The following is a 27,988-nucleotide window of genomic DNA, read 5'->3' as shown; positions in this document are numbered from 1 at the left end:
TTTTTTTTTTTTTTTTTGTTTCAATCTCTTTTTGTGAAAACTTTAATTTTTTTCTTTTTTCTTTTTGCCATTTTTGCTCATCACGTCTGTCTCCACAAAAAAATTGTGATTGTCGAAACTCCACCTAGTGGGCTTTCTGGCACTGAGAACAAGCAAACTATGTTGGTGAAAAATTTCATTTAAAAAAAATTTTTTTGTTTGTTTTTTTTGGCTAGATGAGAAAATTAATACCACTCAACGTGTGCAGCTGGAAAAGGAGAAGGACATCGTCCGATTGGATTTCAACAGCGACTAAATTAGGCCGCCCGTTACCGTGCAATACCACTTGCGGCCACGAGGTGCATCTTGGGCTTTAGCAAACTCGATAGCATCAAGTGTTGTGATTATCTACATTCACTCCCACTGATTGTCATCATTTAGAAAAAGATTCTTGAATTTATTTTATATCCCAGTGAGCATTTTTTGGATTAAAATCGACGCCTTTAAAGACATTCGCGTCAGCCTTAGACATCTAGGTTGAAATTTGGTTTCAAAGAGATAGTTTCGTAAGCATGTAGAGCTCGGCTCTGACCACACGACTCCGGATAGTTTTCAATCAGTTAAGTTCGCAAAAAAAAAAAAAAATTTGATGAAAAGCAAAACTTCTAACAAAAACACTGAAAAACCTATAAAGTGCCACTAGGTGGCAATATAGTCTGCATTATTATTATCAAAATACCAGGAAGAATATTCTGGCTGAAAAGTCTCCCGGAGGGAGTTTATTTGACATGATTGGAATAAACGAACATCGCTCAAAGCAGACGTGGACAATCGCAAAGTACGATGTGGGGCTAGAGTTTTGCCACATGCTTTGTTGCATGCATGTGAATACGCTAAAAAGAGGTTTCAAACTCTACTTTGGAGCCTGGTTGTTAAAAATAATAGCTTCTGTCAGCAAATATGCTGTTTGCGCGGGTATCTTGATGGTATATCTTAGCATTTAGCTGAGATTCACTGGGATTCTCAAACATAAATAACCCCTGCAGTTGTGGGATTTAAACTCAAGTCTTTTTAAAAATCTACTGAGCAAGTCAGCCAATTAAAGAAATCTGTACCACTGCAATAAAAGAGAATCTCGTTCGTTGTGGATTTGAAGTTGGGATTCAAATCAAATGACTGCAAATCTTTTTTTTTTCCTACACAATTACCGTAAACCTTTAGCTCCCCCCTTCGTCACACAGCTTGTATAGTTCATATGGAACAATAAGCAGAACCACATCTTGTTCTATGTTTTTATCTGTCAGCAGAATAGTAATGTGGAAAAATATCTTCATTTTAAGCGACACTGTCAGTTTTTAAAATTTACATTGTTGTTTTCCCTGAAGTTAACGTTACAACCAACAATTGAAAAGTGGCAGAAAAAGGTTTATCGTTCAGACCTCAGATTGAGGCCTTCGGTTTTTCTAAATGAATATTTTTTTTTGTTTATATTAAAATCTTCACCCACACGATTTGAACTAAAATGCTTAAATACCCATGCCGGGCCACCGGGGGAGTAATCCACATTGGTAATATATCAAAAATACAGAGAAAGAACAATTTTAACGGCTCTAAAAAGTTTTCAGGCTGTTTTTTTTTCCCTCAGTTATTAACAATTTCAGCAAATGATCAAAGTTTAACGGTGAATAGATTGAAATAAAACAAGATAGTTGTGTCTAAAAAAACAAAAAATTGGCTCCATTGTTGTTTTGGTTTCAGGTTTCTGCGTTAGTTTCTTAAAGGTTTTGTGTCTTGAGACTTTACAGATTCACCAAAACACGTCTTTTAAAAAAAAATCCCAACATTGGAGAGCTTATTTTGGTGTCTTTTGCACCAAAGACTCCATCCGTGTGTGGATGAGAGGTGAAAACGCGGCCGAATATTTCTGCTTTTTGAAAAATATCTGATGTAGTGTGGACAGGGCCTGAATGAGGGCCGCGACTGTAATCGATAAAATTGTGTTTCTTGTTCACTGGGATGCTTGAAAGGTACTAATTTCTTTAGCTGACTCGTATCTAATCAGCTGCCTGTCAGAGCTTCACACGTGAGTGATATCCGTTTCCACATCTAGAAAATGAATAAAAATAAAAATGACCGAATAGGCGTATTTTCCACACTTTTATACGCATTCCTTTTTTTTTTTTTTTTTTTCTGGGGTTAGCCAACGGGTCTGTGTACGCTGCTTCAACATACCACTTCTTACCGCTTTAAGGTGCTGCCATTCAAATACAAAACAATTCTTATAAAGTAGCACAAATGCAAAAGGACTCAATTTAAATAAGAAAAGACAAAAAGGGACAAATATTCATTACAAGAGGGTGAACCCGAAGCTGCTGCCGATAGGGGTGAGTGTGAGCATCATGTCTGGTTGAGGGAGATTTCTGGGCTTACAGAGGTTTCCAAAAAAAAAAAAAAATGAAATCATGAGTATGAAGCTGAATAGTGAGGACTTTCTGAGTGAGGGGAGACAGGAGAGTGAGCAGTGATTGGCTAGCTTGAACTCTGTGGGGGACGAGGACACGAGAAGCGTCTTGGTTCGTTTCCTCTTTAGACCATTTGTTCGGCGGTTATGGTTTAACGCCCGCGCCTCGCTGGGGGTAGAATAGTGCACGTCGTTAAAATTAGTGTTAACCGATTCCACTCGTAGTGCAACCTCACGTCAAGGTATGTCTCGGCGTGGCCTCCCGCTCGTTGCCGCGGTCCGGTTGGATTCGTTCTGGTCGGGCGCAGTCGTCGCAGGGGGCTGGAGTTGGAGTTGGAAACTGATCTGATCGTCGTAGCTCGGATCTGCGTCTGCCGGCCTGTTGGTCGTCTCGGCCGCTCGTTACACAATGCGTCCTCGCAAAGTGGGAGAAGTTGGCCGCTTTCGCACCCTCTACGTCGTACGCCGCCTTCGCTGCCGGTTCGGTGGTTTCGAGGAGGCTGGAGCTCGCCGCCACCGCCCCCCTCACCTCCATTATCTCTCATCCTTCCGCTCTCTACGCCCCACCTGTTTCGTCTTTCCCTCTCTCAATCTTTGCTCAAACTGGGTCCTCCCTCTGCTTGCGTGAATAAGTCCAGAGTTCCGCGAGAAGTGCCGTGCGGCTGTTCTGTTTCCCGGTTATGTTTCGTATCAGGTGAGAAGTACTGTCAGGGCTGGTCGGTGGGTTGGTGGGAGGACAGTTAGTATTATCCTGCTGCGGGTTGTTTCTCTGTTCTTTTTCTCTCGTTTCGGATTATAAAGAAAGAACTCTACTTGCTGGTTCGAACGCAGATCTTGTCAGAGGAACCAAGACTGAAAGAGAGGAGGAGGAGAAGATAATGAGATAATGTTAGAACGAGTCGAAAAAGTACGTCAACAATGGAACGCCTCGACATGTTTCAGCCCTGCGGTTCTGAATCCAACATAATGAAATATAAAAACCTTAAGATGGCGTCTCAGTCGGCTGAAGCTGTTGGAGACTCCAAATTTCCAGTGTCAGTGTTTGGGAACAAATGACGGCTGCATTTCGAGTGGCCAAGACTTATTTCTATGCGCACGGCTTGCAACTACGTACTCTCGGCTGCGCACATTATTTTATTGCCCACATCATACCCTGCTGGGCTCGCTCCATACCCACCATGGCAGCTTCCACCATGTTCGTGATTTAATCCACTGGAGTACACATTCGCAATGAAAATGGGCAAATTTGGACCATTTTGAAAAAAAAAAAAGGACATTCAGGGTCTGTAGTCTCGGACGTTTTCCGTCAGGTGACAAAACTCGGCTCTAGCGGTGTAGAAGTTGCAAAAACTAAATCGGGAAACTGGGAGAAAATTTGTCACACATTTTTTTTTGGGGGGGGGGGAAAAAGCGGGAAAACTGAGAACGTTAGCTAACGTTCGGAGACATTTTGGAGTCTCCCTCGTGAATGCTGTTCAGCAACTAGTCACAGCCCAGTGTGTTAAAGGCTTTGGGTTCAAATTTTTCTTATAATCCTTGTAGGTAACAATTAATCAGTTGCTTGCTTGTCTTTTATATTTAAATAATTCTTTAAAATAACCTACACTCACACACAAAACAACTATAAAACACCTATATCTGTCTTCTAACAGCACTGCATCTAGAGATGTTTATGACTAAGAAAACCCATCTGATACAGTTATTGGTGAGGGACTGATGATGGATTTTAGTTTTGGTTGAAACAACCACCTCACAGTCACTACGACGCAGTCTCTGAAAAATTAAGAAAAATCAAACTTAATGGACCCATTTTTACAGACTGACCGCGCCGTTTCTTTGTGTTCTAGAGGAGAAAATTGTCAAAAAACAATAAAAAAAAAAAAACTTTAAAGGCAAGTGGAAAAAAAAAAACAAAGCCCCATTTTTTTCAAAAAGTCTGACCACATTCAGTTTGTCACTCTAAACACCCCAATAATAAATAAATAAAATGCTCAAATAAATACTCTGAAAGTCCTCCAGAAGGCCCGAACAACTAGGGCTCGTTTAAAAAAACTCGAAGAAAGACAGGTTCCTTGAAGGATAAACTTATATGACTGGTGGCTCAGGACTTTTGCACAGTTCAGAGTCTGAAACTTTGTAAGTTCAGACATTTTAAAGTGGGGTTCTGTGGAAAGGTTATGAACTATTAGTATCTTACCTGTTGTAGACAGCTCTTCGAACAACCTCAGTTTGGAGAAATCGAGTTTCAATTTGACTCGATCTGAAGTGGATCGCCGCTCAATTCTGAACGGTTTCATAGATTGACTGTCGCTACGACCAGACGCGGTTATTTACAGAACGTTTTGAGGCTATTTGGAAGTGCGGATATCAGCGACGGTTCGCTCCCAGTGTAGCTTGCGGTTCCAAAATAACCCTGTAAAGCTGATACTGGAGTAAAGGTTTCTAAACTAGATCTGAAAATGAGTCGTTTAAAGACGACACCAATCCACTTCGGCTTTAGCTTATCAGTGCTGTCAAACCTGAACTCTTTCTCTGAACTGAGGTTGTTCAAAGGTAAGATGGATATTATTTGTCTGTTGCATTTTCCACAGAAACCCTCATAAAATGGCTGATGCACCACAGGAAGAAGTCTCGTGCAGAGGACAGCTGCTCCATGTTGGTTTGCAGCTTTTAGTTCAGTTTCTCTCGTCCTTTAACTCTAGAAGTGCGCCTTGAGTTGGACCGAGCAGTAAATGGCTCGTCACGACCGGGCGCCACCGAGGCTGTGGCGGTCTGTCACTTGTGCTGCGCTCATGCCGGGTGTCTCCTGCTCAGCGGGGGGGTGGGGCTCGGGGAGCAGAAACCGGGTCGCCGCCGCCCTGCTCGGCCCATGAGATCTGGCTCTGTGGGCTCAAGTGCCAACATTCGAGAAGTCAAGCCTTGGAAACTCCTCTGCACCTCCAGGGAAGCAGCCTTTTGTTACGTTTCGACTCTAGCAGGTCGCATGAATACCCCCCCCCCCCGTCATCCTGCCTCCTGCTCCTCTCAGCTCCCCTGGGCGCTGTCCCAGCAAGCCGAGGGGCATTGTAACTTCTCCCTCCTTAGTCCCCTCTGCCTCTCTCCCCTTCTGTGTGCGCTCTCACGAACACACACGGCCCATCTATCTCTTGTGAACACTCCCACTTAAATCCTTGGCAGCAGACAGTGACCACCCTCTTTTCTTTCCCGGACCCCTCTCGAGCGAACCCGTCTCAGATTCAAGATCAACTGGCTATGACATCATGTCTGGTTGCCGGGGGTAACGAGACAGCTGGGACGTGACTTTCTATATGGGCCGAAACTTCTCTGTTCCCTCCATTTCCTCCCTTTTTCGGGACTGTTGGGATCCTGTTTCTGCTCCCTCCTGGTTGTAGTGTGCAACATCTGCCACTAGAGGGCACGATAAGCCTCCCGGTGGCAGTTATGAAGTCCGGTCACCACGTAGACACTTTTGACGAAGTCTGATAAACTTTTTCACCAACTTTTTGTGTCACTATAAAAGATACATGGCTCTAACTTAAAAAGCAGAGTGCTAAATATCCAAGCTTCTGCGTTTGTTTTATTATTACATTATATTAGCAATGTTTAGGTGTTCATTTGGGATGTGCAGTTTTTTTTTTTTTTTCAGGTAAAATAAGGAAATGCAAACAAAGAAAACTGACAACGTAAAGAAAGGGCGATCGAGAGTGGTATGAAACACAGCAGGAGAGTGAGACGAAGCGGAGGGCAGGGGAATGGGGGGGGGATCCTCAGATGGTTTCCATGTGTCGAGCAGCGGAGCTGAGCCTGGCTCCAGGCGGGTGTGGTTAGACCCTAATGAGAAAAGTACTGGCGGTAATGGAGGAGGCGCACTGGGGAGGCGTAGGGTGGAAGAAACGGGGAAGGTGAAAGATGGAGGGAGGCGAGCAGAAGACGATGAAGTGCAGAAAAGCAGAGGATCGGGTGGAGGAGGGTGGAAAGGAAGCGAGGAGAAGAAGGGCATCTTGTCGTGAGGGTATGCTACGTACGTGCCAAAGTCGAGCACATATGGCGACGCGCCTGTACGGTAAAATGCAGATGCGCCCGTTGATCGAGGGCTGGTGTGAGACGAAACCCAGCAGCAGGTTTCAGGGAGTTGGGGAGTAGGACAAACAAACTCTGACTCACACCCACATGGTCGATACGTTTCCCCGAGTTTCACAGTTCCCCTCTTCGTATTTTTTTCTTTTTTTTTTCTCTCCACAAGCTGCCGAGCACGAGTCCTCACCTGCGTCTGCTGCGGGATGTTCAGAAAGTTGTTGTCCCGTGATCCGATGCCGACAAACCTGTTGGGAGCTGTGGCGCCTGGCGTGGAGTATGCTACAGAAACAGAACACACACAACAGTGGATGTCAGAGCTGATTCCAGTCACTGAAGCGGCGCTTTTCTCTGAATGAGAGTCTCAGAATTTACTCTCGTCTGTAATGCTGGAACGCAATTCTTTTAACCAATGTTTAACATAAAGAGGGAGTGGGTCGGCTTTAATACTATAAAGCCTGCACCGCTTTGGCACAAAAGTCACGTGATCTACAGTATGTTTATCCTTAAGACGGGACATAAAGACAGTCGTCAAGTTTCCGTCTTATTCTGCTTTTCAAAAGCAAAGCTGGCAATATCCAGTTTACAGGTGCTGCTGTTATATTTTTGGAACCAGAGTCTGTGCACTCGTGGGGCTCAGTGTCCCGCCTACTCACCCACACACAATCACGGTGGTTTTTAAGCACTGAATAACTAATTACAGCTAAATGTATTTGAGAAACAAATATTTAAGCATACAGCAGCAGGGTAAGAACCACGTTAATCAACAGAAGTCGACCAAAAATGATCTGAGGTGTATTTTGATTGTTTTGAGTCAGGAAAATGTTCCCTTCATGTGCATTTACTTAAAACTAACTTTGCAGCCAGCCCTCTAGGGGGCGTTTGTTTAGTTTTGGTTTCAACTTCTAGGTTACATTCCTGTGTCTAGTTATAAAATGTGTTTATGATTCATCGGTTACGTTGGGCAGCAAGCTGTCTTTATTGTAAGTTTGTGTCTTGTACGATTTTTTTTTTAAAGTAAAACTAGGAAATCTGCTGATTAGTTTGACCTAAGATCAGCACCTGGCTATACGAATCAGCAGCTAAACCTGAATAACTGTGTAGTAAAACATTAAACTGTTTTAAACAGAGATTTGGCAGAGTTCCAGATTAGATGCAGGAGCAAGAACTGCGTAGGGCTGATAGAAGTGCTGGTCGCCCGCCATCATGAAAGGTGGGCGATCATGAAGCTGACCATGTGGTCGTCTGTTAGCAAAAATATTTCATAAACCATTCAACTGTCCAGACCATAGACAGGTATTATAGTACTAGACTAAGTGTCCCGCCTGATCTGATTGTTGGGGTAGAAGTCAGCAGGAACTGGTTTATAGAAGCTGCCATGTTGTATTTTTGGGACCAGGGTCTGAGCTCCAGAGACACGGGGTTTTAATCATGTGGCTCTTTTCCCTGGGTTCGACTCGGCTTCACTCAGGTCGAGTCCTTCCTTTGGATGGTCTCGCTCACTTTCAGCTCAGTCCCTAGAACCTCCCCTCAGCCGAGGGTCCAAGCAAGCCGAGTCGATCTGACGTCAGCACACCGCAGGTCATCGATTGGCCAAAGAGCGACGTCTCCTTCACAAGAAACCCACCATTTTTTGAAAAAACTTGACAACCGCAGCGTTCGTTTTAGTTCTTTACTTTTTAAAAAAAAAAACATATATAACATATCCGTTAAAATGGCGACACGTAAACCAACGGCGTGGTGCTGTGACGAGGCGCAGGTGTTTCCGTGCAGAGACGTGACGACAGAATTCAGAGGAAGCTAAACCAGATGGACTCGATTTACGCGATTCGGCCACAGCATATCTGAAAACATGGCAGAGAAAGAGAGAGTGTTTTGTGATTTTATTTCACTTATTTACCCGTTGGTGGATGACCCCCTCACACTGAGACCACTGAGACCGTAGAACCGAGTCAGGTCGAAACAAGTCGTACTGAGACTAGACAACGGAAAAATGGCGATGGTGTTATATATTTCTTTTAAGCATGAAATAACTAATTACAGCTAAACAAAAGAAAAATATTTGAACATACAGCAACAAAAGAACTACATAAATCAACACCTAAAAATGTGATCTGAGGTTCCTTTTTTCAATTTTTTTTAAAAGAATAAATTCCTGTTTGTTTCCATGCAGGGTGCAGGACTTAAAACTTACTGGGGCCATCCTGTGGGGATGCTGCACCCACTCCGGCTTTAACTTCCAGGATATACGTCAGCACCCTTGGCCCGTAGGAGAAAATCCTTCCAACATGCTAAGTGTTTCCACTCAGCATGCCGAGCCACTTGGTGGCAATAAAGTCAACGTTTACAGCACCCCAAAAGACAAAAAACTGACACTCTTAAAGATTCTCCTAAAACTGTTCAAAGGAGCAGGATAAAGCAAGTTTGACGCTGACAAAAGCTGTAAAACTGGCTCCATTCATGTTGTAATTTAATAGCGAAGGTGCGATACGGTCCGATGGAATTATTTGTCTTGCTTTTAGAAAATGTTCTGAAAAATCTGGATTATTTGCACCAACAAGGTTGTTTGCACATGAACGGGAGGTGCAAAAGAGGCAAAGAAAGATTGTTTAGAAAAATATCTTTGTTCTTGTGGACAGAGCTTCAAACTGACACCCTGAGAGATGAAGTCAACAGTGTCTTTACTTTCATTTTAATAATTTTCTTCCATTTATTTGTTTATTTAACCTCCCTCCCCGACCTCCTGTGTTTCTCGCGTCATAAAAACGTAGAATCACTTCATTTTAACCCCCTCCCCTCCGTTGGATCTATTAGTATGACAATCTGGTGTCCGTTTGGACGCTCCAGACGCGAAACATCATCAGCGCTTTTGTTTCGTTCGATACAAGAGGGCAAGCTTTACAGGACCGTGGACTCAAAAGGCCGCAGTCATTAGCCAACATCTGTAACTCATCAGCACAACACTCAGTCCTTCACTTCACGGTTCTCCTCACACCACAAATTCATTTCCCTCTGGTGGCCAGTATTTTCCCCCAGTCCTCGGCCAGCTCCGGTCTCCCCGACACCCATCAGAATAATTATGAGGCCGTGGACTTTTGTACAAGTGTGCGGTTACATTTTTTGATCTTTTTCTCGGCATGAAGAGTTCAACCTGGAGCCATATTTCTTCTAGTTAACTGTGCCCTACTTTAGCCTCTCGTTTTTATACCGAAACCTGAGCGAGATGTTTTTCAAGGCATACCAAACTCTAATAATAAGTCAGTTTATAAAAACTAATTTTGTTGACATTATTCTAACAAAAATGCTGAACTATCCAAATCGTGGCTTTATGTGTATAAGATATCCACCATAAACACATATCAAAGTACAGATAGAACATCATTAACTTAGCTAAAGTTTCCCCCTAAAACTTCTTTTCTTTTTTTTCTTTCATTCCATTTCCAATTTCCTCACAGTTATTCACTATTTCAGCACATGACCAAAGTTTAATGGCAACAGGAACGGGATAAACAAACAAGACGCTGGAAAAAAAAAGGAAAAGGCTCCATTGTTGTTTTGGTTTCTAGGGCACAATGTAAAACAGATCTTAGTTTCTGAAAAGCTCCGTATTTCCAGTCCTCATTGGATCCACTGAAAACAATTTTTAAAAAGAAATCGCCACTCCAAAAGGCGTTTTTAAAACTCTTAACCTTTCTTCCGCCAAAATCTCACTTTGTGTGTGGGCAGGAGGTGCAAACGCAGCAGAAAAGCCTCTGTTTTTAAAAATATCCCAAGTAATATGCACAAGGGCACTAGTTCCTGCTACGTGTTCCTGCACTATAATTCGCTGGGCCTGGAGGTATATTTAAACTTGTATTTGATTTAAAAAATCCTATTTACAAAAAAGCTGAACCCAATCTGGGCTGTCTTACTACAACTTTATAAATCTCAATGAGAGAGCTGCATCAGTATTGATTAAATTACCATCTACTAAACTGAAGAGAATAAATACTGCGACAAATGATCTTTGCCTTTACTTCTTGCTGAAGTATATCTATAAGATGCAATGTATCATTGAGGTCATTAAATATTTTGAAAATGGTTGGCAAAATCTGGTATGCAAGCTCTAATTTCCCCAAAGTGATGAAATCCAGTTGATTAACGCCGCTTGAAGAGGTTGAGCACACCAGCGTTGCGACGCCGAGCATCAGTCGGGGACATTTAAAACCCAGTGGCATCAACGTTTCTGACAAATTTAGGGCAGTTTGAGGTACCCCCGCGGACTCCACAGTTTGGATCTCACTGAAGGGTTGAGGGAAGCGGCGTGCAGACTTGTGTGGTCTGTTTGTGCGGAGGAAAGGGAGGAAGGACAGTAATGAGAGACACAGGAAGGAAGGAAGGTACAGTATACAGCGTTACTTCTAAGAACTGAAACATACAAAAGACATTAAAGACTCGCAGACGCTGACTGGGGAATAAAATGAAAACACTAACTCTGAAGGAGAGCTAATAATGAACAAAAAAGAAGAAGAAGAAGAAAAAAAAAGAAGTGCTCCATCCAGTGCCCCTCAGGAGGACAAATATACCTCTGACATCACTCCATTGCCTTAAATGCTCAGTCTGTTCTTCCTTTCCACATTCACCAAAGAAAAAATCAACCAAAAAAATAACACAAGACAAATAAAATCAATTCAAAGCCTCCATTCCACCAATGTCCCACTTTCTGCTTTGGAGTCCATACAAATTAACTGCCCTAAATTTGTGCCTCGGTTAATGAATATTTGAAATCTCACAAGGTTTGCTGGCAAGTCCATCGGGGAAGGAAAAGATTTCTTTAGCAAAAAAGGATGCTTCTTCCGTAGAACAACACACAGAGTGGGTTCGACAACTAAAACTCCCGGGGCCTAACACGGAGCCTTGGTGAGCACCACAGGGGGTCCAAAATGACAGATCGTCAAACTTCTGGGAGGTTTGAGCAACTGCGCCACTGAGCTTCTCTTTTTGTTTTGTGCTGGCATCCAGGCAGGAAAGGGAAGTGAAATGTTGGATGAAGGCACGGAGTTGTAGGAAGAACAATGACATGGGTCTTTTTTTTTTTTTTTATTGGAGAGGTGGTTGTCTTTTTTTTTTGTTTTTGTTTTGGTGTTGGTTTTGTTTTTAAAAGCGGTCTCTGCGGGGTCACTTACACGGAGATGCGGGCGAGGAGAGTCCGCCGTCGGGGGGCGTGCTGTTGGGCTTAGAGTCGGGCATGGGGAGGGGCACTGGGCGGGCCACTGGGGGAGGTGGAGGCAGCAAGAAGGAGCCTGGCATTTTGCTCTGGCCGCTCCCGTTTGGCTGCAGACAACACAAATAGGGTCAGGTGGGTGGCATACGACAACCCGCAGACACGGAATGGAAACAGGGCGCGGCTCGAGCGGGCCGGGTCCAAAAAAAACATGGCGGAGGGGGGGAGAGGGGAGTGATGGTGGAAGGAGGGGTGTGTGGAGGGGGGTAGGAAACACCAACTGAAGAAATGAGGTATGCGGACAATATCGGTCATGGAAGTGTCAAAAATAACAGGCACCACAAGAACGGGTTGGAAGTGGGACCCGGAGCTGGAGGGTCCACAGAGGTGGTTGGTGTTGAGTGAAAGAGGTGTGGAGAGGGGAGTGGGGAGGCGTAAGAGGTTTGTTTTTTTTTTGTTTGTTTTTTTTTTTTTTTACTGGGTTTATCCAGCAGATGGCAAGAAATTAAAACCATGGGAGAACACTCGTCTACACAATCACAACACAACCAACGACGATACGAACCCCAGACAACCAAACTCCAACTAAAATCGGAACTGCCAGAGATGAGAACAAAACACGATGGCAAAACACAAGACTGGTATGCTTTGACTGAAGCGTGCCGTGACTGATTCACTCTTGTGCTGATGGTTGTAACTTCAGAGGGGTTGGGTGGAGCAAAAGAACAAATAATAAAAGAAAAATTGAAAAAAAAAAAAAAAAAAAGAGCGGTGAACATCGGGATCTGAAACAGGAAACGGCAGAATGACATTGACAAGACAGCACAAAGATTTCCAGACCAGCTGACTAAACGAAGGTCTCGTGTGTGTGTGTGTGTGTGTGTGGTGTGCAGGTGTTAAGTCTTCATAATGTGGTCGTACACACACAGGTCTGGTATGTGTTACCAGGTTGAAATGACAATACAGTCCATGGAAAATGAAAAGAAATCAACTCTTTTTCCATTCTAGGGTTTTACAAATCAGAACATAATAACGATTAGGTTTTTACCAGATTCTAAACTTGTTTAAATCCAACCTCAAGTCAAAGAAACAAACAAACCAAAAAACTCATCCAACTTAAGCCAAAGTAGAAAAGCTGTGTTTGAAGAACTAAATCCACCTCTTCAATCCATCCCAGAGGTCCAGCAGCCTCATGCTGCTGATCAAATGGATCAATTAACCCATCATCGTCAGCGATCGCCTCTATAAAAGCAGCAGTTTTGTCAGTTTGCGTCAGTGGAGCGGACAGGTGTGTGTGAACACAACGTCAAGAAGGAAAGACATCAGCAATGACCTCAGAGAAGCAGCTGTTGCTGCCCTTCAGGCTGAGAAAGGTCAAAGGTCATTTATAAACAACTTGCAGTCCGTCGGTCGACAGAGAGAAAGATTATTAACAAGTGGAGAACATTCAAGATGGCTGCCAATCATTCCAGCAGATTCACACCAAGGTCAGTGCTCCGTGCTCAGAGAAACGAGCTCCATGTCCGACCCTCAGCAGGTTAAAGGTTAAAGGTCGCGAGGGGACGTTTAGAAAAGGACTGAACAAGTGTGGCTTGATTTGGAGGGGTTTCCACTCTAAAAACAATATGGCAGCACGACTTAGGTTTACAAAGTTTCATCTGAATGAACTACAGGACAGATGAGACCAAAGTACAGATGTTTACCCAGAATGCACAGCGCCACGTTTGGAAAATCCAACAGAACATCAGCACGGTGGTGGAGGGCTGATGGTTTGGGTTCATTGAGTCGACCATGAACTCCTCTGTAGAGCAGAGTTTTCTAGAGTCAAAGGTTTGGACCAAACTGGGTCACGGTGCAGCAGAACTATGATCCCAAACACAGCAGCTGATCTACAACAGAACGGCTTAAAAAAAAGAGTCAAGGTGTTGGAATGGTCCAGTCAAAGTCCAGAACCTCAAACTGACCGATATGCTGTGGTGGGACCTTCAGAGAGCTCAGCAGAAACAAATGTCTGCAAACATCAAAGAACTGAAACAACAATGTAAAGAAAGTGGGCCAAAAATCCTCTACAACCATGAGAGAGACTCAAAGTCATACAGAACAGAAATACTGAGGGTTACTGCTGCTAAAGGATAAAGGAGGTGTGAAAAGCTGTAGAATCATGGGGTGGACGTAGTTTTTCACACAGCTTTTCCATTTTGGCTTTGATTCGTTCCATAAATAAGAACAAGGTGGAACCTGTTGTGTGTTTTTTGTACACTCAAGCCCTTGATCTGAATCATTTTAGAACCTGGTAGAAACCAAACCATTCATAATATTTCCTGATATGTAAAAAAAACCTATAACAGAAAAACGATGAACTTTCTTTTTTCCCATGACTGTACATCATGTAATATGAAATCTCCAATTCTCATCAAAACATCTCAGAAGTCACATTGCGATGATAAAGTTTTACGCATAAACCAGAAAAGTCAAATAGTTGGTTCTCTTTGTTGTACCTGAAATGTTCTTCCTCTGGTAAACTTTATTTTCTACTTCCAAATGAAGGTTTTGGAATCGGTTTTGATAAGCTTCATGCTTTAGTCTTTCTTACTGATAAGTCTGTCGGCCTGTTTTTCCGTAATTAAGGCGGCTTTTCAAGGTGGTAATTGTCGTCCTAACAGCTGGTGAGTCTTACCTGTCCGCCGGCCTGCCCTGAGCCATCAGCACAGACAAACTGCACGAACTCCTTCAGGGGATCCTGTCCAGGGTGGTGGTGGTAGCGGATGGTTGGGTGGGTGAAGTAGGGGCTAGACTGCTGGATAATGGAGGGGGACGGGAAGGGCAGGGCCGAGGCTGAAGCACGGGGGCTTCCTGCAAGCACAAACGTTGGCGTTAGAGCAGCACGGACGACGAACCCCCCCCCCAAAAAAAACAAAAAAAAAAAAACATGGAAAATACAAAAGACGCAGTTCTTCAAGACGGGACGGCGGTGATCAGAGGATGACAGCAGTGAAAAGGACAGATGTAAAACAAAGGTGTTGTTTTTGTCACATGAAAAGCTTCCCTGCACAGGTACAGAAAGACATTTACCAGACACAAATACACAAATAGGATCAAGGAGGACAAGTTCTAGTTAATGCTGAGACACCCACGCTGCACCGACAGACAGCAATAACATCGACCTTAAATACATTCTCAAACTGTGCAAAGATTCTTAAAATAACTCAATTTAGATTTTTTTCCTTTGATATGTTCACCATTTTACCTCAGTAATAACCCTTGGGTACAGGATCAGGATAAAGTGAGCCCGATGTAGAAAAAACAAAAAGCAACAGAGGTAATAGTTGGGTTAGAGTTTCTCAAAGTTTGTCAAGTCTACACAAATACATTGAGTCTTTATTATTCTGCTTCGAAATACATTTTGAAATATCTCAACTAGTCTGACCAAAAATTGGCCTCTGAGCAAAAAGGTGCCGACAATATGAGATAATACCGGACCCCGTCGTTAGAAACCGAAGCCAGTAGGACCCAGCACTGGGAAAGGGAAGCTGGTCCCATTCTGGCTTCAACTTCCACCAGATGTGGCCTGATGGCGGCCACTGATAATCTTAGGGTGGTCCGCAAAAAACAAAAAAACCATGACAGAATCTGACGGGTTCCATTATGATGTTCTTATATATATGCTATTTGAAAAAAATCCTCCAATATAGGAGTCAAGGAATCATGTTCTGACATACAGTAGGTCTGTTTTTTGTTTTATTTGATTTTATTACAGTTCAGATTGCCAATTCTCCCACTAATCAACTTCTTAAAGCTTGTCCTCTTCTCTCCTAATTCTGTATTTCTAAAAAAAAACCTACTGCACTATAGATTTGATTCTGTTCAACCTCCTGATCTTATTCAGGAAGAGTAGCTTCTGAATCAATTTTTTTTTTCAAATTTGAAACTTTTATTGTATTTGTTTACCTGCTAATTATATTAAACTATAAGGCCATTGCTCCCCCCCTTGGCTTCGTTCCCATCAGATGTCCACATTTTCTTTATGGTCAATGGTAGGAGGTTGTAGGAAAAATTAAAGAGGACACACGTTTTCATGACGTTATCTCAAAATATTGATTGTTTTCTCAAGATAAGTTAATTATTTTGTCAAGATAAAGCTTTTTTTCCCCTGATATAATGGGTTAATAGTGTTTTTTTACACTTAGAAAAGCTCTTTTGCTCTTGATAACTAGAAACCATTTCAAAATCACAATAAAACAAAGCGAAAGCTTCTTCGTTCAAAATCAGGACAATCATGTTAGCAACTGATTCAAGCTGAAATCATCACTTAAGGAAACATCTACCAGCGGTCAGTGTATCACCGATATAGATCATCTCCAAGTGTCATTACAGGGACACTAAATGATCCTATTTGTCCCGTTTCGAGAAGGAAAGCTTGTTATCTTCAGAAAAACAGAACTTGTTTCCAACGAGCTTGGTTGTTTCGAGATAATCATTAACTTGAGATCTTGAGAAAATCGGCCTCCGCGAGGGGCAAATATAGAAAGTTCAGTTTGTAAAATCTTCATGTCAGTGCACACAGGGCCTCAGAGACAGCAATTAAAGTTAGCACACACACACACACACAACTCTTGAATGCGAGGAACGTGTTTAGACACAAAGCTGTCTAAAAATCAGGTCCAAACAGCTGAAAAATCAAACTTTTACATAGAGATCTTTGAGTCTCGTCCTAAATTAGCAGCTCTTTCACACAATTGGGATCCATAACCACTGACCAGTTTTTAACAGATACATAGTTTCAAACATAGAACTAATCTATCTATCTATCTATCTATCTATCTATCTATCTATCTATCTATCTATCTATCTATCTATCTATCTATGGATGGATTTGTTTGACTCGTGGAGACACTGAGCAAACTATAATTCTGCTGTTAATATGTTTTAAATAATGTTTTTTTGTTGTTGTTTTATAACTGAGAAAAAAAAATCTCACTACCTACCATACTGTGTTATTTATGTGTGATCTATAGGAGGAGAGCAGTTGGTCGGTCCCCACCACACCACACACAAAGCCCGCTCCATCAGGCCTCCACCCATTGTTAAATCTCCTTGATTTGTATTAGAAGTCTGCTCTCCACGGACGTGCCAGTTTGACACCCACCACATCCCATTCAGGCCCCCCAGCTGCCCACGCAGGGCTGCCAACGCTCTTTGGTCCTGGCGTCTTATACATTGTGTGAGAGTGTACTTCACGAGGGTGCCAACTCTGCTGCATTACCCCCCCACCCCCCNCCCCCCCCACCCTCCACCACCCTCCAGCCCCGCTCCCAGACTATGGCTCGGAGCACACCAGCACCCTCTCATCCCAGGCTGCCCGCTCCCCCGGTGAAGCCGTTCACCTACTTCCACAGTCCCATAATAATCCCATTACAGACTGTGGGGGGTTGGAGGCCAAACACAAGGGGGTATGTGGGTGGGTTTTGGATGGGATGGTGGGATGATCGAGACAGAGAGAAGAAGCCGAAATCCTTTCCCCCACTTCCTACTCTCATCTTCCTGTCTGGTTTGTACCGTTTACTCAAGCACAGGTACCCCATCACTGACACCATCTGAATGACATCTAAATCTTTTCTTTTATATTTATACTGCCAATGTTCTAACCACTAAGCCTACTACTACTAGTGGGACATTATGTCTAGTTTTATGTTTTTTGGAGTATTTTGTTTAATGTCACTGTCAGCCTAAGGATAAGGATAAAAAATGGGATATTTCTCAGTTTAAAATATTCAGTCACTGTAATCTACATTTGTAGTTTGATGTCTTCCAGTGAATTATATTTGCTATTATGGTCAATTGTCCTTGATACAAGCATAAAAATATTGTTGTAAACTGATGGCTAATATATGGTATGTTTGTCGAAAAACACATCGTGTATTTCGGTATACAGTTAAAAACAGAACTGATGGCATATCTTTTGTAGGGGAATGATATAATCATCAATGTTTGGGACTTCAACTTAAGAGTCAAGGAGACACTAAAATCTAGGTTAAAGCTTGTATCCTATGTGACTTTTCAGAATTTCACAAGGGAGTCTCCAAAATGTCCCGAAACGTTCCTCGGTGGGTTCTCAGTTTCCTCAAGCGAATGACAGGGCTTCGCTCTTACGTTGCCGGTTCTCTTTAACGTCTTTAAAAAAAAAAATCTCTAAATAGTCACAGGCGTTGGAGCTCGTCTCGAATCCTTCTCAATTCAGTTTCCGTGAGTCAGAAAAACGCGACAAATGGGAGACAACCTTGGGAGGATTTGACCACCCATGAAAGCAAAAAAAGAAAAAAGAAAAGAATTGGAATCAAACTGAGACATAATTAAGACACTCTGTGACTGAAATGCAGAAAGAAAACTATGTCAGTCGCTGGATGGACGTGCAGATGCCGTAATTTAATCGCAGTTATGTATGTATGCACAAAAATGTATTTGTAAATACCAATTAATAAAGTGGGATTCCAAGTGAAAATTTGCGTATTTTCTCGCACATTTGTCTTCAGCGAGTCGCCAAGTGTCACAGCCCAGTGAGATACAGCTGTAGGAGGTATTACATGTATTACATGCCGATTCAGAACAACTCCAAGTCTCAAGTCACTGAAACTAAAACTTTGAGACAAATTCAACCAAACGCTATTTTAGTGATTTTTATGCCACCAACGAGTTCCTTTGCCTGGTTACGCTAAACACATTTTGTTTGACAAACAAAGTTTTACACGGCCTGTTACCGAGAACCACAGATGTCACAGACTTTAGTGTCATTTTAACCGTAGAATTTAATGTTTAACTATCTAATGCAGAAGTGACATCGGTGTAAATATAAAACAGCATTTGCACAAGCCACTATAACGCTTTTCAGACTGGAGTTGTTTGAAGGAGGCAGAAATCTGCTTTGAAACTGGCTTTCTTAGCCTAGCTGTTAGCTAGGCTAAATCATAGACAACCATTTAGTTAGTTAGAAAACCATATTTTCATCTCTGTCGATGTGTTTTCACGAGCCACTTTACTGAAGATTAGGCTCGAATTCAACAGCGAAGAGCTTACGAGAAGAACATTAGATGTTTTTTCCACTATGGAAAATTTGCCCGAGTCCTTTGAGCTACCAACGAGACCAGGGTGCTGTGCAAAAATCAAGTAATATGTTACTTAAAAACTTTCATTTTGTTGTTTATAATAATTTCTGTTATTCAGGTGTGAAAATAACACTGAAACTTCCATAGTGTTTTGTTTATTTTTGTACTCCAGTCACGACTAATTGTCTCTATCTCTGATACTAATTAGGGGCTATTTAATAACTAGTTAGTAATTATTTCCGAATATATATCATTTACAATGAATAAGAGGTGGTAATTCCTCATTCTTGACAATTTCATGGAGATAGCTTGAATATTAAGGAAGTTATGACCAAAAATATGAAAAAAAGGGGCAAAATCGATCACAGAGGCCCTGTTGTTTTTTTATCTATTAATTACGAGAAGAATAATGAGCTTGATTACCCAAACAAAAAAACCCAACTTCTTTAATACATGAGATCATCACATGATTTTGGTCTTATATTAAAAGGTTTTTGATGTTCTTTTCAAATTCGCTGTCAGATTTAGTCAGATATTGGTGTGGGATAAACGTTTTATCCACCTTTCTAAATTCTCTGAAGTGCTTTTTTTATCATTTCCACGAACTTTACAGTAATTCTTTCCCCATCTATCCAATCAATTCCAGCCATTTACCTTTCAGGCTAACAGCACACATGCTAACTGAAGTAGCTCCCTCACTTATATTTCCAGTACACAACATTAATTAGTTGACCAATCCTGATTTTTGTTCTCCCAAGTATCTCAGGAACCGAAAGAACTCTCCCCTTGGGTAAAGTTAGAGGCAAAGGTACTGCGTTCGACCTCACGACAACATGTTCCGGCATTTTGTCTGCCGCCGAATTCCTACGGAGCTCATTGTTCCACATGGAAGAACGGCGATTCTAATGTCGATACTTAGAATAATGATAATAATGATAATTGTACATGTCGGCTGTAACGTGTACAACTACAGTGATCAGATTTAGCCGTGGAGATCACAGAAGATTACAGTGACAACGTGGTCGACGTCTTTCCTTTAGTTTTGTCTTCAAAATCCTTCAACGAAGCTTAGCTACAGACTAAAGCACACGAAGAAATATCTCCGATAAGCTCCGTTAACGGGCACGCTTACAAGCAAAAAGCAATTAAGCTGTCACATCTCTGCTGTTCTGCTAAAACCGGCTAAAACTGGTAGAATTGTAATTTAAATTAGACGCCTTCTTGGCTCAGTTTTCTCTCCGAGCAGCTTGTTTCAGCCTTGTAGAGAGGCAGCTGGTAAAACCATCAGCTCAGACTTTGCGTTGTAGTTTTACTCTTGGCAGAATAAAGATGTTCCCACATTACACCGAAAAGTGAATTGGTAGGTTTCAAAAAAAAAAAAAGTCAATAAAGAAAAGCAGCATGAAAAGCCCCATATTGGATCAAATTGTGGTTTGTGGAGCACACATAATTAGCTGGGTTCAATTCGGTCTCCTCTCTGCGCCATGTTTACGGTACTCCTCTTCTGGAAGATCAGATGGTTTTATGTTTGCTTTGCGGCGATCTAGTTAAACTCAATTTCATTTCAGAGTTGTCGTGAGTATCACCTTACAGCTCCAACGGGACCCTGCAGTAAAGCAGAGGCCACCAAGACGCGTTTCAGAGCCGCGCTCACACAGTCGATGTTGTGATTTAACTAAAGTTCAGTCCTTTGGTCGAACAACACCTCAGTTGATCACGTTACAACAAACCAACTGTCGTGCTGACAGTGAATCCTGGGCAGATGCTCTCTTTGCGTTGTTCCTGCCAGAATATTTGGAGGAACAACAGAGTAGCCCAGAGATTTCTTTTTTTTTTTTTTGTAAATAAATTTGCTGAATTCACAAGAGACCAATTAAAACCAAACGAACAAAAAGTAGCCGAAACGTGATATTCTGACATTTCGTTTCTAGCTAAGAAGAAAGCCCTTTAAAGGATGCATGTCGTATAACTTAATTTAGTTGTGCTTTTTAAAGAACTTCTAAATATTCACTCTGGTAGACCCTCGTTCCTCCAAAACCACTCCGGTGCGTCTCGTGCCGGTCCCAAGCCCGGAGAAACAGCGAGGGTTGTGCCAGGAACTTTCTGGTAATGATCACAGTTTTGATGGCACTCTTTAAAAAAACGAACCATCTTAGGCTTGTTTTACTTAATCAACCCAACATCCATGGTCTCTTTAGAACAGGGGTGTCAAACCCAGTGACTCAAGGGGGCCAAAGTTAAAAATTTGGTCCTAGCCAAGGGCCAATCCCAATCAATATTTATTAAAAATTACATAAATTAACTGGTTTTAGATGTATTATGTTAAATCATCCATAATGAAATATAAATGACCCTTTCCCAGTTACAGATTATACAGAATTTAGAGCAAACATGCTTTAATGAACACAGACAAATAGATCAAACTTCAAAAAGCACATCGTTAGCGGCCATTTCTTACGCCTCACTCAGCTTTAAATGAATTTTTTAACATTAAAACAGATGTTTTTTTAAAAAGCCATTAACAAAAACCTGATCATACAGAAATTAAAACTATTTATTGTTGGCTTCTAAGTCACCGTCGAGAGAAAACTTCACTAATTAGGCTCAGTTTTTTTAAGCAAAATAAGAATCAGAGACTCAATCTGTCCCAGACTAGAGGGCCAGATCTGATGAGATCTAAACGTTATGTTGGGGGCCGGATGAAATGTTACAGAGGGCCGGATCTGGCCCGCAGGCCTTGAGTTTGACACATGTGCTTTAGACTGTGGGAGACAGCAGTGAAGCTCTTCTGCCAGTCCGGTTGGAAAACGGTTCATTTCTTGGGTTTTGGGACGCTCAGCACTGCCACTCGCTGGTCAAAAAGTTTGTGGCAAGAAATTATTTAAAATAACGGTTGGTGTTTAATGATCTTATGTTTCTAATGTTTACAGTTTTTTTTCCCTCAAAACTAAACCATGTGCTTGTAAGAGAGTGATGCAGTCGTGCAACAGAAAAAAAAAAAAAAACTTAAATTGAACAAAGTAATGATTTGCGTTAGGAAGCAATTTTTGATAGTCTGCTGTCGAGATTCATCCATCTTCTGTAGCTTATCTGTGGTCGGGTTGTGGAGGCCACAGGTCCAGGAGAGAAACCCAGACCTCCCTGTCCTCAGAGACACTCTCCAGCTCCTCCTGGGGGGATCCCAAGATGTTCCCAGACCAGAGAGGATACAGAATCCCTCCAGAGGACTTCTGTTGAGTTGATTTATTCTTTTTTGTTTTGATTTTAGTTGATTTCCCTGCCTTGTTCACACAGAGCTTAAGGTGCAGGAGTGTACAAAAACCTTAAGAAAATAAAATCATGTCCTGAAAAACACTTTAGACATGTTTTATTTTATTTCTGTTGTGGCAGAGGCACTCAGCTTTTTAATACTTAGGCACAATTCCTTAACAAATGTCTTTCACTGAAAAGTTACCAAAAAACAAAATTTGCTGAACTATCCTGCTGCCCTCAGGTCCAAATGATCCACAAGGCCTCCTGGGTCCTTCTGACCCGAGGGCAGCAGGAGGGTTAAATTAAAACTGATGTTTGGGAAAGCCCTGCTCTCAAAAGATACTTTCAATCTAACAAATCAGGAATTAGAGGCTAGTTAATAATTAATAATTATTTAAACTTGAAAAGTAACAATGATATTTCGAAGAATTAAATGGAAACCAAGGCAGAACAAGCTTAAAAATTGATTTCATGACGTCTTTGAAGGTAATGGGTATTGTATTGTATTTATTTTAATGTAAAAAAGCAAATTTTCTTAGAATTACTTTGAATGGCCGCATCTAAACAACGGGTATTTATTCCTCATAAATCGGGAACTGATTTAAGCTGAAAGTCATCAAAGAACATCCATCACTGACCAACATATCACTGTTACAGATCGTGTCCAAGTCTCATGACACTGAAACTAAACTAACGCAAGAATCATTTGTTTTCACTTCAGAATAATCTCATTACTTCGTAAAAAAAAACAAACTAGCTTGTTTTCTTTAGATATATGTTGTTAGTTTTCAAGATAATTTAAAACTAGCTTGGTTATTCTGTCTTATCTTGAGATAATGGAATAGTTAACTTACCTTCACACGAAAATCACATTAAAAATGAAAAGTTATGTATGTATATTACATTTATTGGCTCGTGAGGTGCAATGATTCAATCTGCCATAAAAGGCGGGCAACCATCTAATTTGTTGGTCTGTTTGTAAAATATCTCATGAATCACTCAATGGATTTTTATGAAACTCAGAAAGCAACCACTGGATGAACCTGATTCAGGACGGCCGCCACGGCTAATCGATCTTAGAAAGCACAAAAATGGCTACGACGCGTTCATTTTTACAGCGAGTGAGCTAAATTCGGCGCCACGTGGCGCCAGATCTTTGTTTCGAACTTTTAAGCAAAGGCCGACGTGCATTCCTTCAAGGAATGCTACTTTAATTTATTCATGTAACATTTCTTGCTTTTGCAGAGTTAGAGAAGATAAACAGTAGAAAACTGCTGCAGCCTCCACCATATTGCGCTTAAAGCAGGAACAGTAGAGATGTTCTGCCACCATCCATCTACCAGCAGCAGCCACCCCCCCCCCAAGAAAAAAATTCCACCCAAACAACACACAGGCCCCCAAGAAGCTCCACCACCAACATCACCAGGACCTGAACCCAACAGGGTCCGAAGAGGAGACAGAGGAGGAAGCACAGAACCTACAAAGCCATCCTGCCTGGTTCAAACCGCGCTCGCCTCCCAAAGACAACGCTCCGACCTCTAAACCACAGGGGAAGAGGAGGGGGGTGGGGTCCTGAAAGAGTGTGGAGTGGGTAGGAGGAGATGGTGAGGAGTGGAAGGAGGAAGGGGTTGGAGGGGAGGAGGGGAGGGGCGGTCAGCGGGATTGGGAGCTGGGTTGGTCTCACCTGGTCTCACTCCCGCCAGCATTGGCAGTGGGTGGTGGGTGAACGCCATGCGGGGGGACCTCGTCTGGGAGGACAGGGCGCTGAAATCGAATTTCCCCAGCTTCTTATGAGAACCAGGCGATGGGAGTCCTGGCAAAAAGGGGATCAACAAAAAAAAAAAAAAAAAAAAAAAAAAAAAAAAAAAATGGCAGAACAGAGACGAGGTTTTAATCAAACATGGCTGCTTGTTCTTACTCTGACTCTACTCAAAAATAATACTTAGAGAGAGAGAGAAAAAAAATAAACAATTATCAGACTTTTTCAAATTTGAGTACAAAAAAATCAAATTGTTATGATTGACAGAAATCAGTGGATTGGTTGATTGTTTTAACATACAGATGGGTTCTTAGATGATTTCTATTTTTCTGTACGGTCAGCGGGCTGTACCGTATCCGCTGGATTGACGGGGGTGGGGTTGAAGGCCCGGGAAGAGGGCAGGTTTTGAAGCAGCAGGGGTTCAGTGTAAAGTGGGAGGGTGGGGGGGACAGGAGAGAGAGAGAGAGGGGGGGGGTGTAGGTAGGAGTGGGGTACGTCAGGTGGCCAGGGGCTTAGCTTCAGGACAGAGGAGAGCTGGGAAATACCTCGGCAGTCCATCTAGGGCCACCGCCGAGTGGATAAACAGCACAACAACAAGAAGAAATGACTAAACTCAGAGACGAACCCACAAACAACAAACTACAACGTTCTAAGAGCTCCATGAACAACCCAACCAACCTCCTCACTGCTCCTGAATGGACGGCAACACGACCCGAGCAACTACAGCACGCCAAAACGCACGCCCACTGGTTCTCTGATCATATCCTGCTGTTGATCTGACGCTCGGGCATTTTACGCTACTGCCTTGAAGGGATGAGTTGGACGTATTGCCCTGATGGCAACAATCCACTTTGGTCCTTTTAGATTAGCCATGAGCTCATCAATCCTGTCAGAATTAAACTCCAAACTGAGGTCATTCGATTGCTATCTACAACAGGTAAGATATTAATTATTCACAGCCCTCCCACAGAAATCCACTCTGAACTATCGCTTTAATACGAGGCGTTTCCTCCAAAAGTGCTCGAACGTCTCTCATCCTTTCAGTCTGTAACTCGTTCGCTCGCAGGAAGTGTTCAGGCTGAGCGGCAGCCACCAGGCACTCTGCCAGTAAAGGCCAGCTGGGTGGAGGTGGAGGTGGAGGTGGACAGGGAGGGTGGGGTGGGGGGGCTGCAGAAAGATGGAAGAAGAAGTGAAGCGGAAGTGGAGCAGTGACGGCACGGCCGACACACACAGACAAGCGCATTAAAGTGTCCCCCCCACTTGTCTATAAACGTCAAACAGGCTAAAGGGCTGCATGAAGTATCCCACAGCCTGATGAGGAGAGAAAATAAATTAAAAAAAAATGAATTGGACAGAATAAGTATAGGCCCGGTTCAGCAGCGGACCAGAAACATGGCCAAAAGTGTGAGCGCCACAGATAAAACCGCCTCCCTTCTGTGATCAGGGCGCCGTGTGGTGCGTGGTGAGGGAATTTATTTTGATGTATGGTAATCCAAAGGCACAATTTCGACTTCCTGGGTTTGAGGAAAAGCGCCAAATGGTGCGTTTGACCTCTGCTGGGAACCACAATGTTGAATATAGAGCGAAATAAAAAACTGAAAAAAAAAAAAAGATCTATAAAAACAGAATAATGAGGAGAGGAGAAAGTATAGAAAAGTGCATCAGTATGGACACAGAGACCTTATTACTTCTCTCTGGAACGGACTGAGCTCATGTTTTCTGTTTCGGTTGAAGGAACACGGTGATAAACAACCTTGGCAAGAGGCAAGAAGCTCATAAACTACTAAACGGCACAATATTCACACATATAAAACAAAACACAGTCAAATAAAGATGTGGGTAATTTCAACATGGCCCAAAGAGATGTGGAAATAGATTTTATGAGCACAGCATAAAAAGCCTAACAGCAGATTTCTGAAAAGCCCCCCCTTCCCTTCCTTTTCTTTCTTTTTCTTTTTTTTTTTTTTTAAACTCTGCACTGGGAAATATTTTATCGCCGTTTACCCAGAATGCTCGTATGCAGCGTGGGTGCAGCTGTTCTTGTGTGGGCACCGGCAAGTCTGGAAAGCGGTGGGCGCCGGCACTTATGTTCGGACCCGCGCCTCCCCTCCGCACGTAGGAGGGAGGCGCGGGCACAGTGGGAGGGTAACATATACTGTATTTACTGGGAGCATAATCGCAAATAAAACAACAACAACAAAAAAGTGTGATCAAATCTAAATACAAAAGGCAAAGAAATAAGGTGTCAGCCATCTGGTTATGGCGGTTTATTTTTGTTCGTGGGGTATGGTGTTATTATGCTGCAACCTGTTTACAAGAAGCACATCATGATGAAATTTCACTGCTCCGTTTGCGTAAGATGGGTGTTTTTACGCCGTTTACATTTATATATTTAAGTTTGTTTGCAAGAAAGTTGGAAAGGCTTTTCTACTTATGTTGGAAACTTCCGTTACGTGTGGCCGAGGCTGCGTGCCGGTGCAACGGTTGGCGCCGCTGCCTCGCAGTAAAAAGAGCCGGGGGGTTCAAATCTCCCAAAAAACACGCACGCTCGGTTCGTCAACATCTTCGCACTGAGCTCAGGTGTGAGTGCATGCTGCGCACACCGCAGGAACACTGTGCTGCACGAGCTGCTTAAAGCAACAGGTGGGACCTTCAGAAGTGACGTTTTGTGCAAAGATAATAACCAATCAGTATCTTACCTGCTATAGATAGCTATTCGAATGACCTCAAGTTTGGAGAAATTGTGTAATTCTGACCCTACTGACAAGCTGACGGCTAGTCTGAGTGGAATGCTGCAAATTTTGAATTACATGGTTATTTTGGAGTGGTCCCGGCTGCACCGGAGTGCTACAACTAGCTGCTGCTGTCGCTGCTCGTACTTCCAAATAACCATAAAAGTCAACGCGAATAGCAGATCATATGACGCTAAAAGTGATGGAAAGGTTTGTGAAACAAAGTTTCCATAAACTGCTCAAAATTTAGAGACTGGAGCTGTTTTAATACATCAGAGACTTTGGCCTTGACTTCAATCCGGCTAGCTGTTAAGCTCGTTAATCCTGACAAAATGAAACTCTCTCTCTCCAAACTGAGGTCGTTCAGAGAGTTATCCACTACAGGTAAGACATTTATAATAAAAGCCTTTCAACTGAACCTCAGTTAAACAGAAAAAATCAGTTTGTACCTCAGCTAACTATTGTTAGCAACACAAGCTGATAATGTTTCTCTGTGTTATCCATTCAGCAGAGCTAGTTCATTACTATGTGTTTGGCTGATTTAATGAGATACAAACCAACATTACCGAGGCTATCATAGGTAAGGCAGCCATTTTGGATCCTGAGGTAAAGGTTGGTCAGGGATTTCTGACTTTCAGAGTTGAAATGCAGCAGTTCCAGTGCATTTCTTTGACTTGGAAGTTGGAACTTTTTCGACTTCCAAGTCCGAACAGAGAGCGCATCAGATGAACGCTGTCATGTTGCATCATGGGAAATGCGGGAAACCAGTTCTATCAGAGCTGACACCCTAATCAAACATCTGACATGAGCGTTTCTGTTTCTCTGCTTTAATTTTCAGATTTTTGTTAAATTAAAAAGTATATCTTAATGTAGCATTTAATCAGAAGACAACAACAACAACAAAAAAAAGCAATCCCAGCATGCACTTCTGCAGCACAGGCTGCTAGTTTCCAGTTCCTCTGTGGCAGTATGTCTCGTCTCTGTTCCGAATGTAAACAGCTGATTAGCCATAAAGAGCTTTAAATTATACATTATGTTTTTAGCCCCTGTGATATCTCCTAATTAGTCCGTATCTTGGTAAAATATCTGCTTCTGTGGGGTTTTATCAGCGACGAGCAGCAAATGAGGCACAGATGCCCAGTGAAAGCTTTGTCTGATGAAGCTAACAGAAGTTTCTCTGATCTCTCTCTTTAAGTGTGTGTGTGTGTGTGTTTGCATGCATGTGCCTATACACACATGCATGCACAGTTGTTCATTATTTCTGTGTCCTGCTCCTGGCACGCTGCACAAGCAGCCTGGCAGCCAATTGCTCCCATGACCCCGTAGTCTTGCCACGCTAACAAGCTAGCGGCCACACAAACTGCCGCCGAACCGGTCCGGGAGCACGTGCGCACAGACGCAGACAAAGGGGGGGAGGGGGGGGGGGGG

The 27,988-nt window shown here is 42.6% G+C and overlaps 1 protein-coding gene across 13 annotated transcripts in view; it reads right to left on the bottom strand.

Moving 5' to 3' along the window:
* nfixb (nuclear factor I/Xb) overlaps positions 1–27,988 on the bottom strand; it is a 169,616-nt gene continuing 141,628 nt past the window's right edge. For 7 of the 13 annotated variants that reach the window (XM_037978756.1, XM_017435704.3, XM_017435709.3 and 4 more), the window contains 5 exons: positions 23,754–23,882; positions 14,395–14,570; positions 11,680–11,827; positions 6,705–6,796; positions 1–3,292 (listed from right to left, as the gene is read on the bottom strand). In XM_037978756.1, coding sequence (XP_037834684.1) covers positions 3,278–3,292; positions 6,705–6,796; positions 11,680–11,827; positions 14,395–14,570; positions 23,754–23,882 — 560 coding nt within the window. In that variant the 3' untranslated portion in view covers positions 1–3,277. The remainder of the gene's footprint in view (positions 3,293–6,704; positions 6,797–11,679; positions 11,828–14,394; positions 14,571–23,753; positions 23,883–27,988) is intronic. The other 6 variants (XM_017435714.3, XM_037978760.1, XM_017435713.3 and 3 more) reach the window with 3 other exon arrangements.

Source organism: Kryptolebias marmoratus, linkage group LG12 (assembly GCF_001649575.2).
Source record: "Kryptolebias marmoratus isolate JLee-2015 linkage group LG12, ASM164957v2, whole genome shotgun sequence".
Classification (NCBI taxonomy): domain Eukaryota; kingdom Metazoa; phylum Chordata; class Actinopteri; order Cyprinodontiformes; family Rivulidae; genus Kryptolebias; species Kryptolebias marmoratus.
Note: the sequence above shows the minus strand (reverse complement) of the source record. Positions and strands in the feature narration are given on the sequence as shown.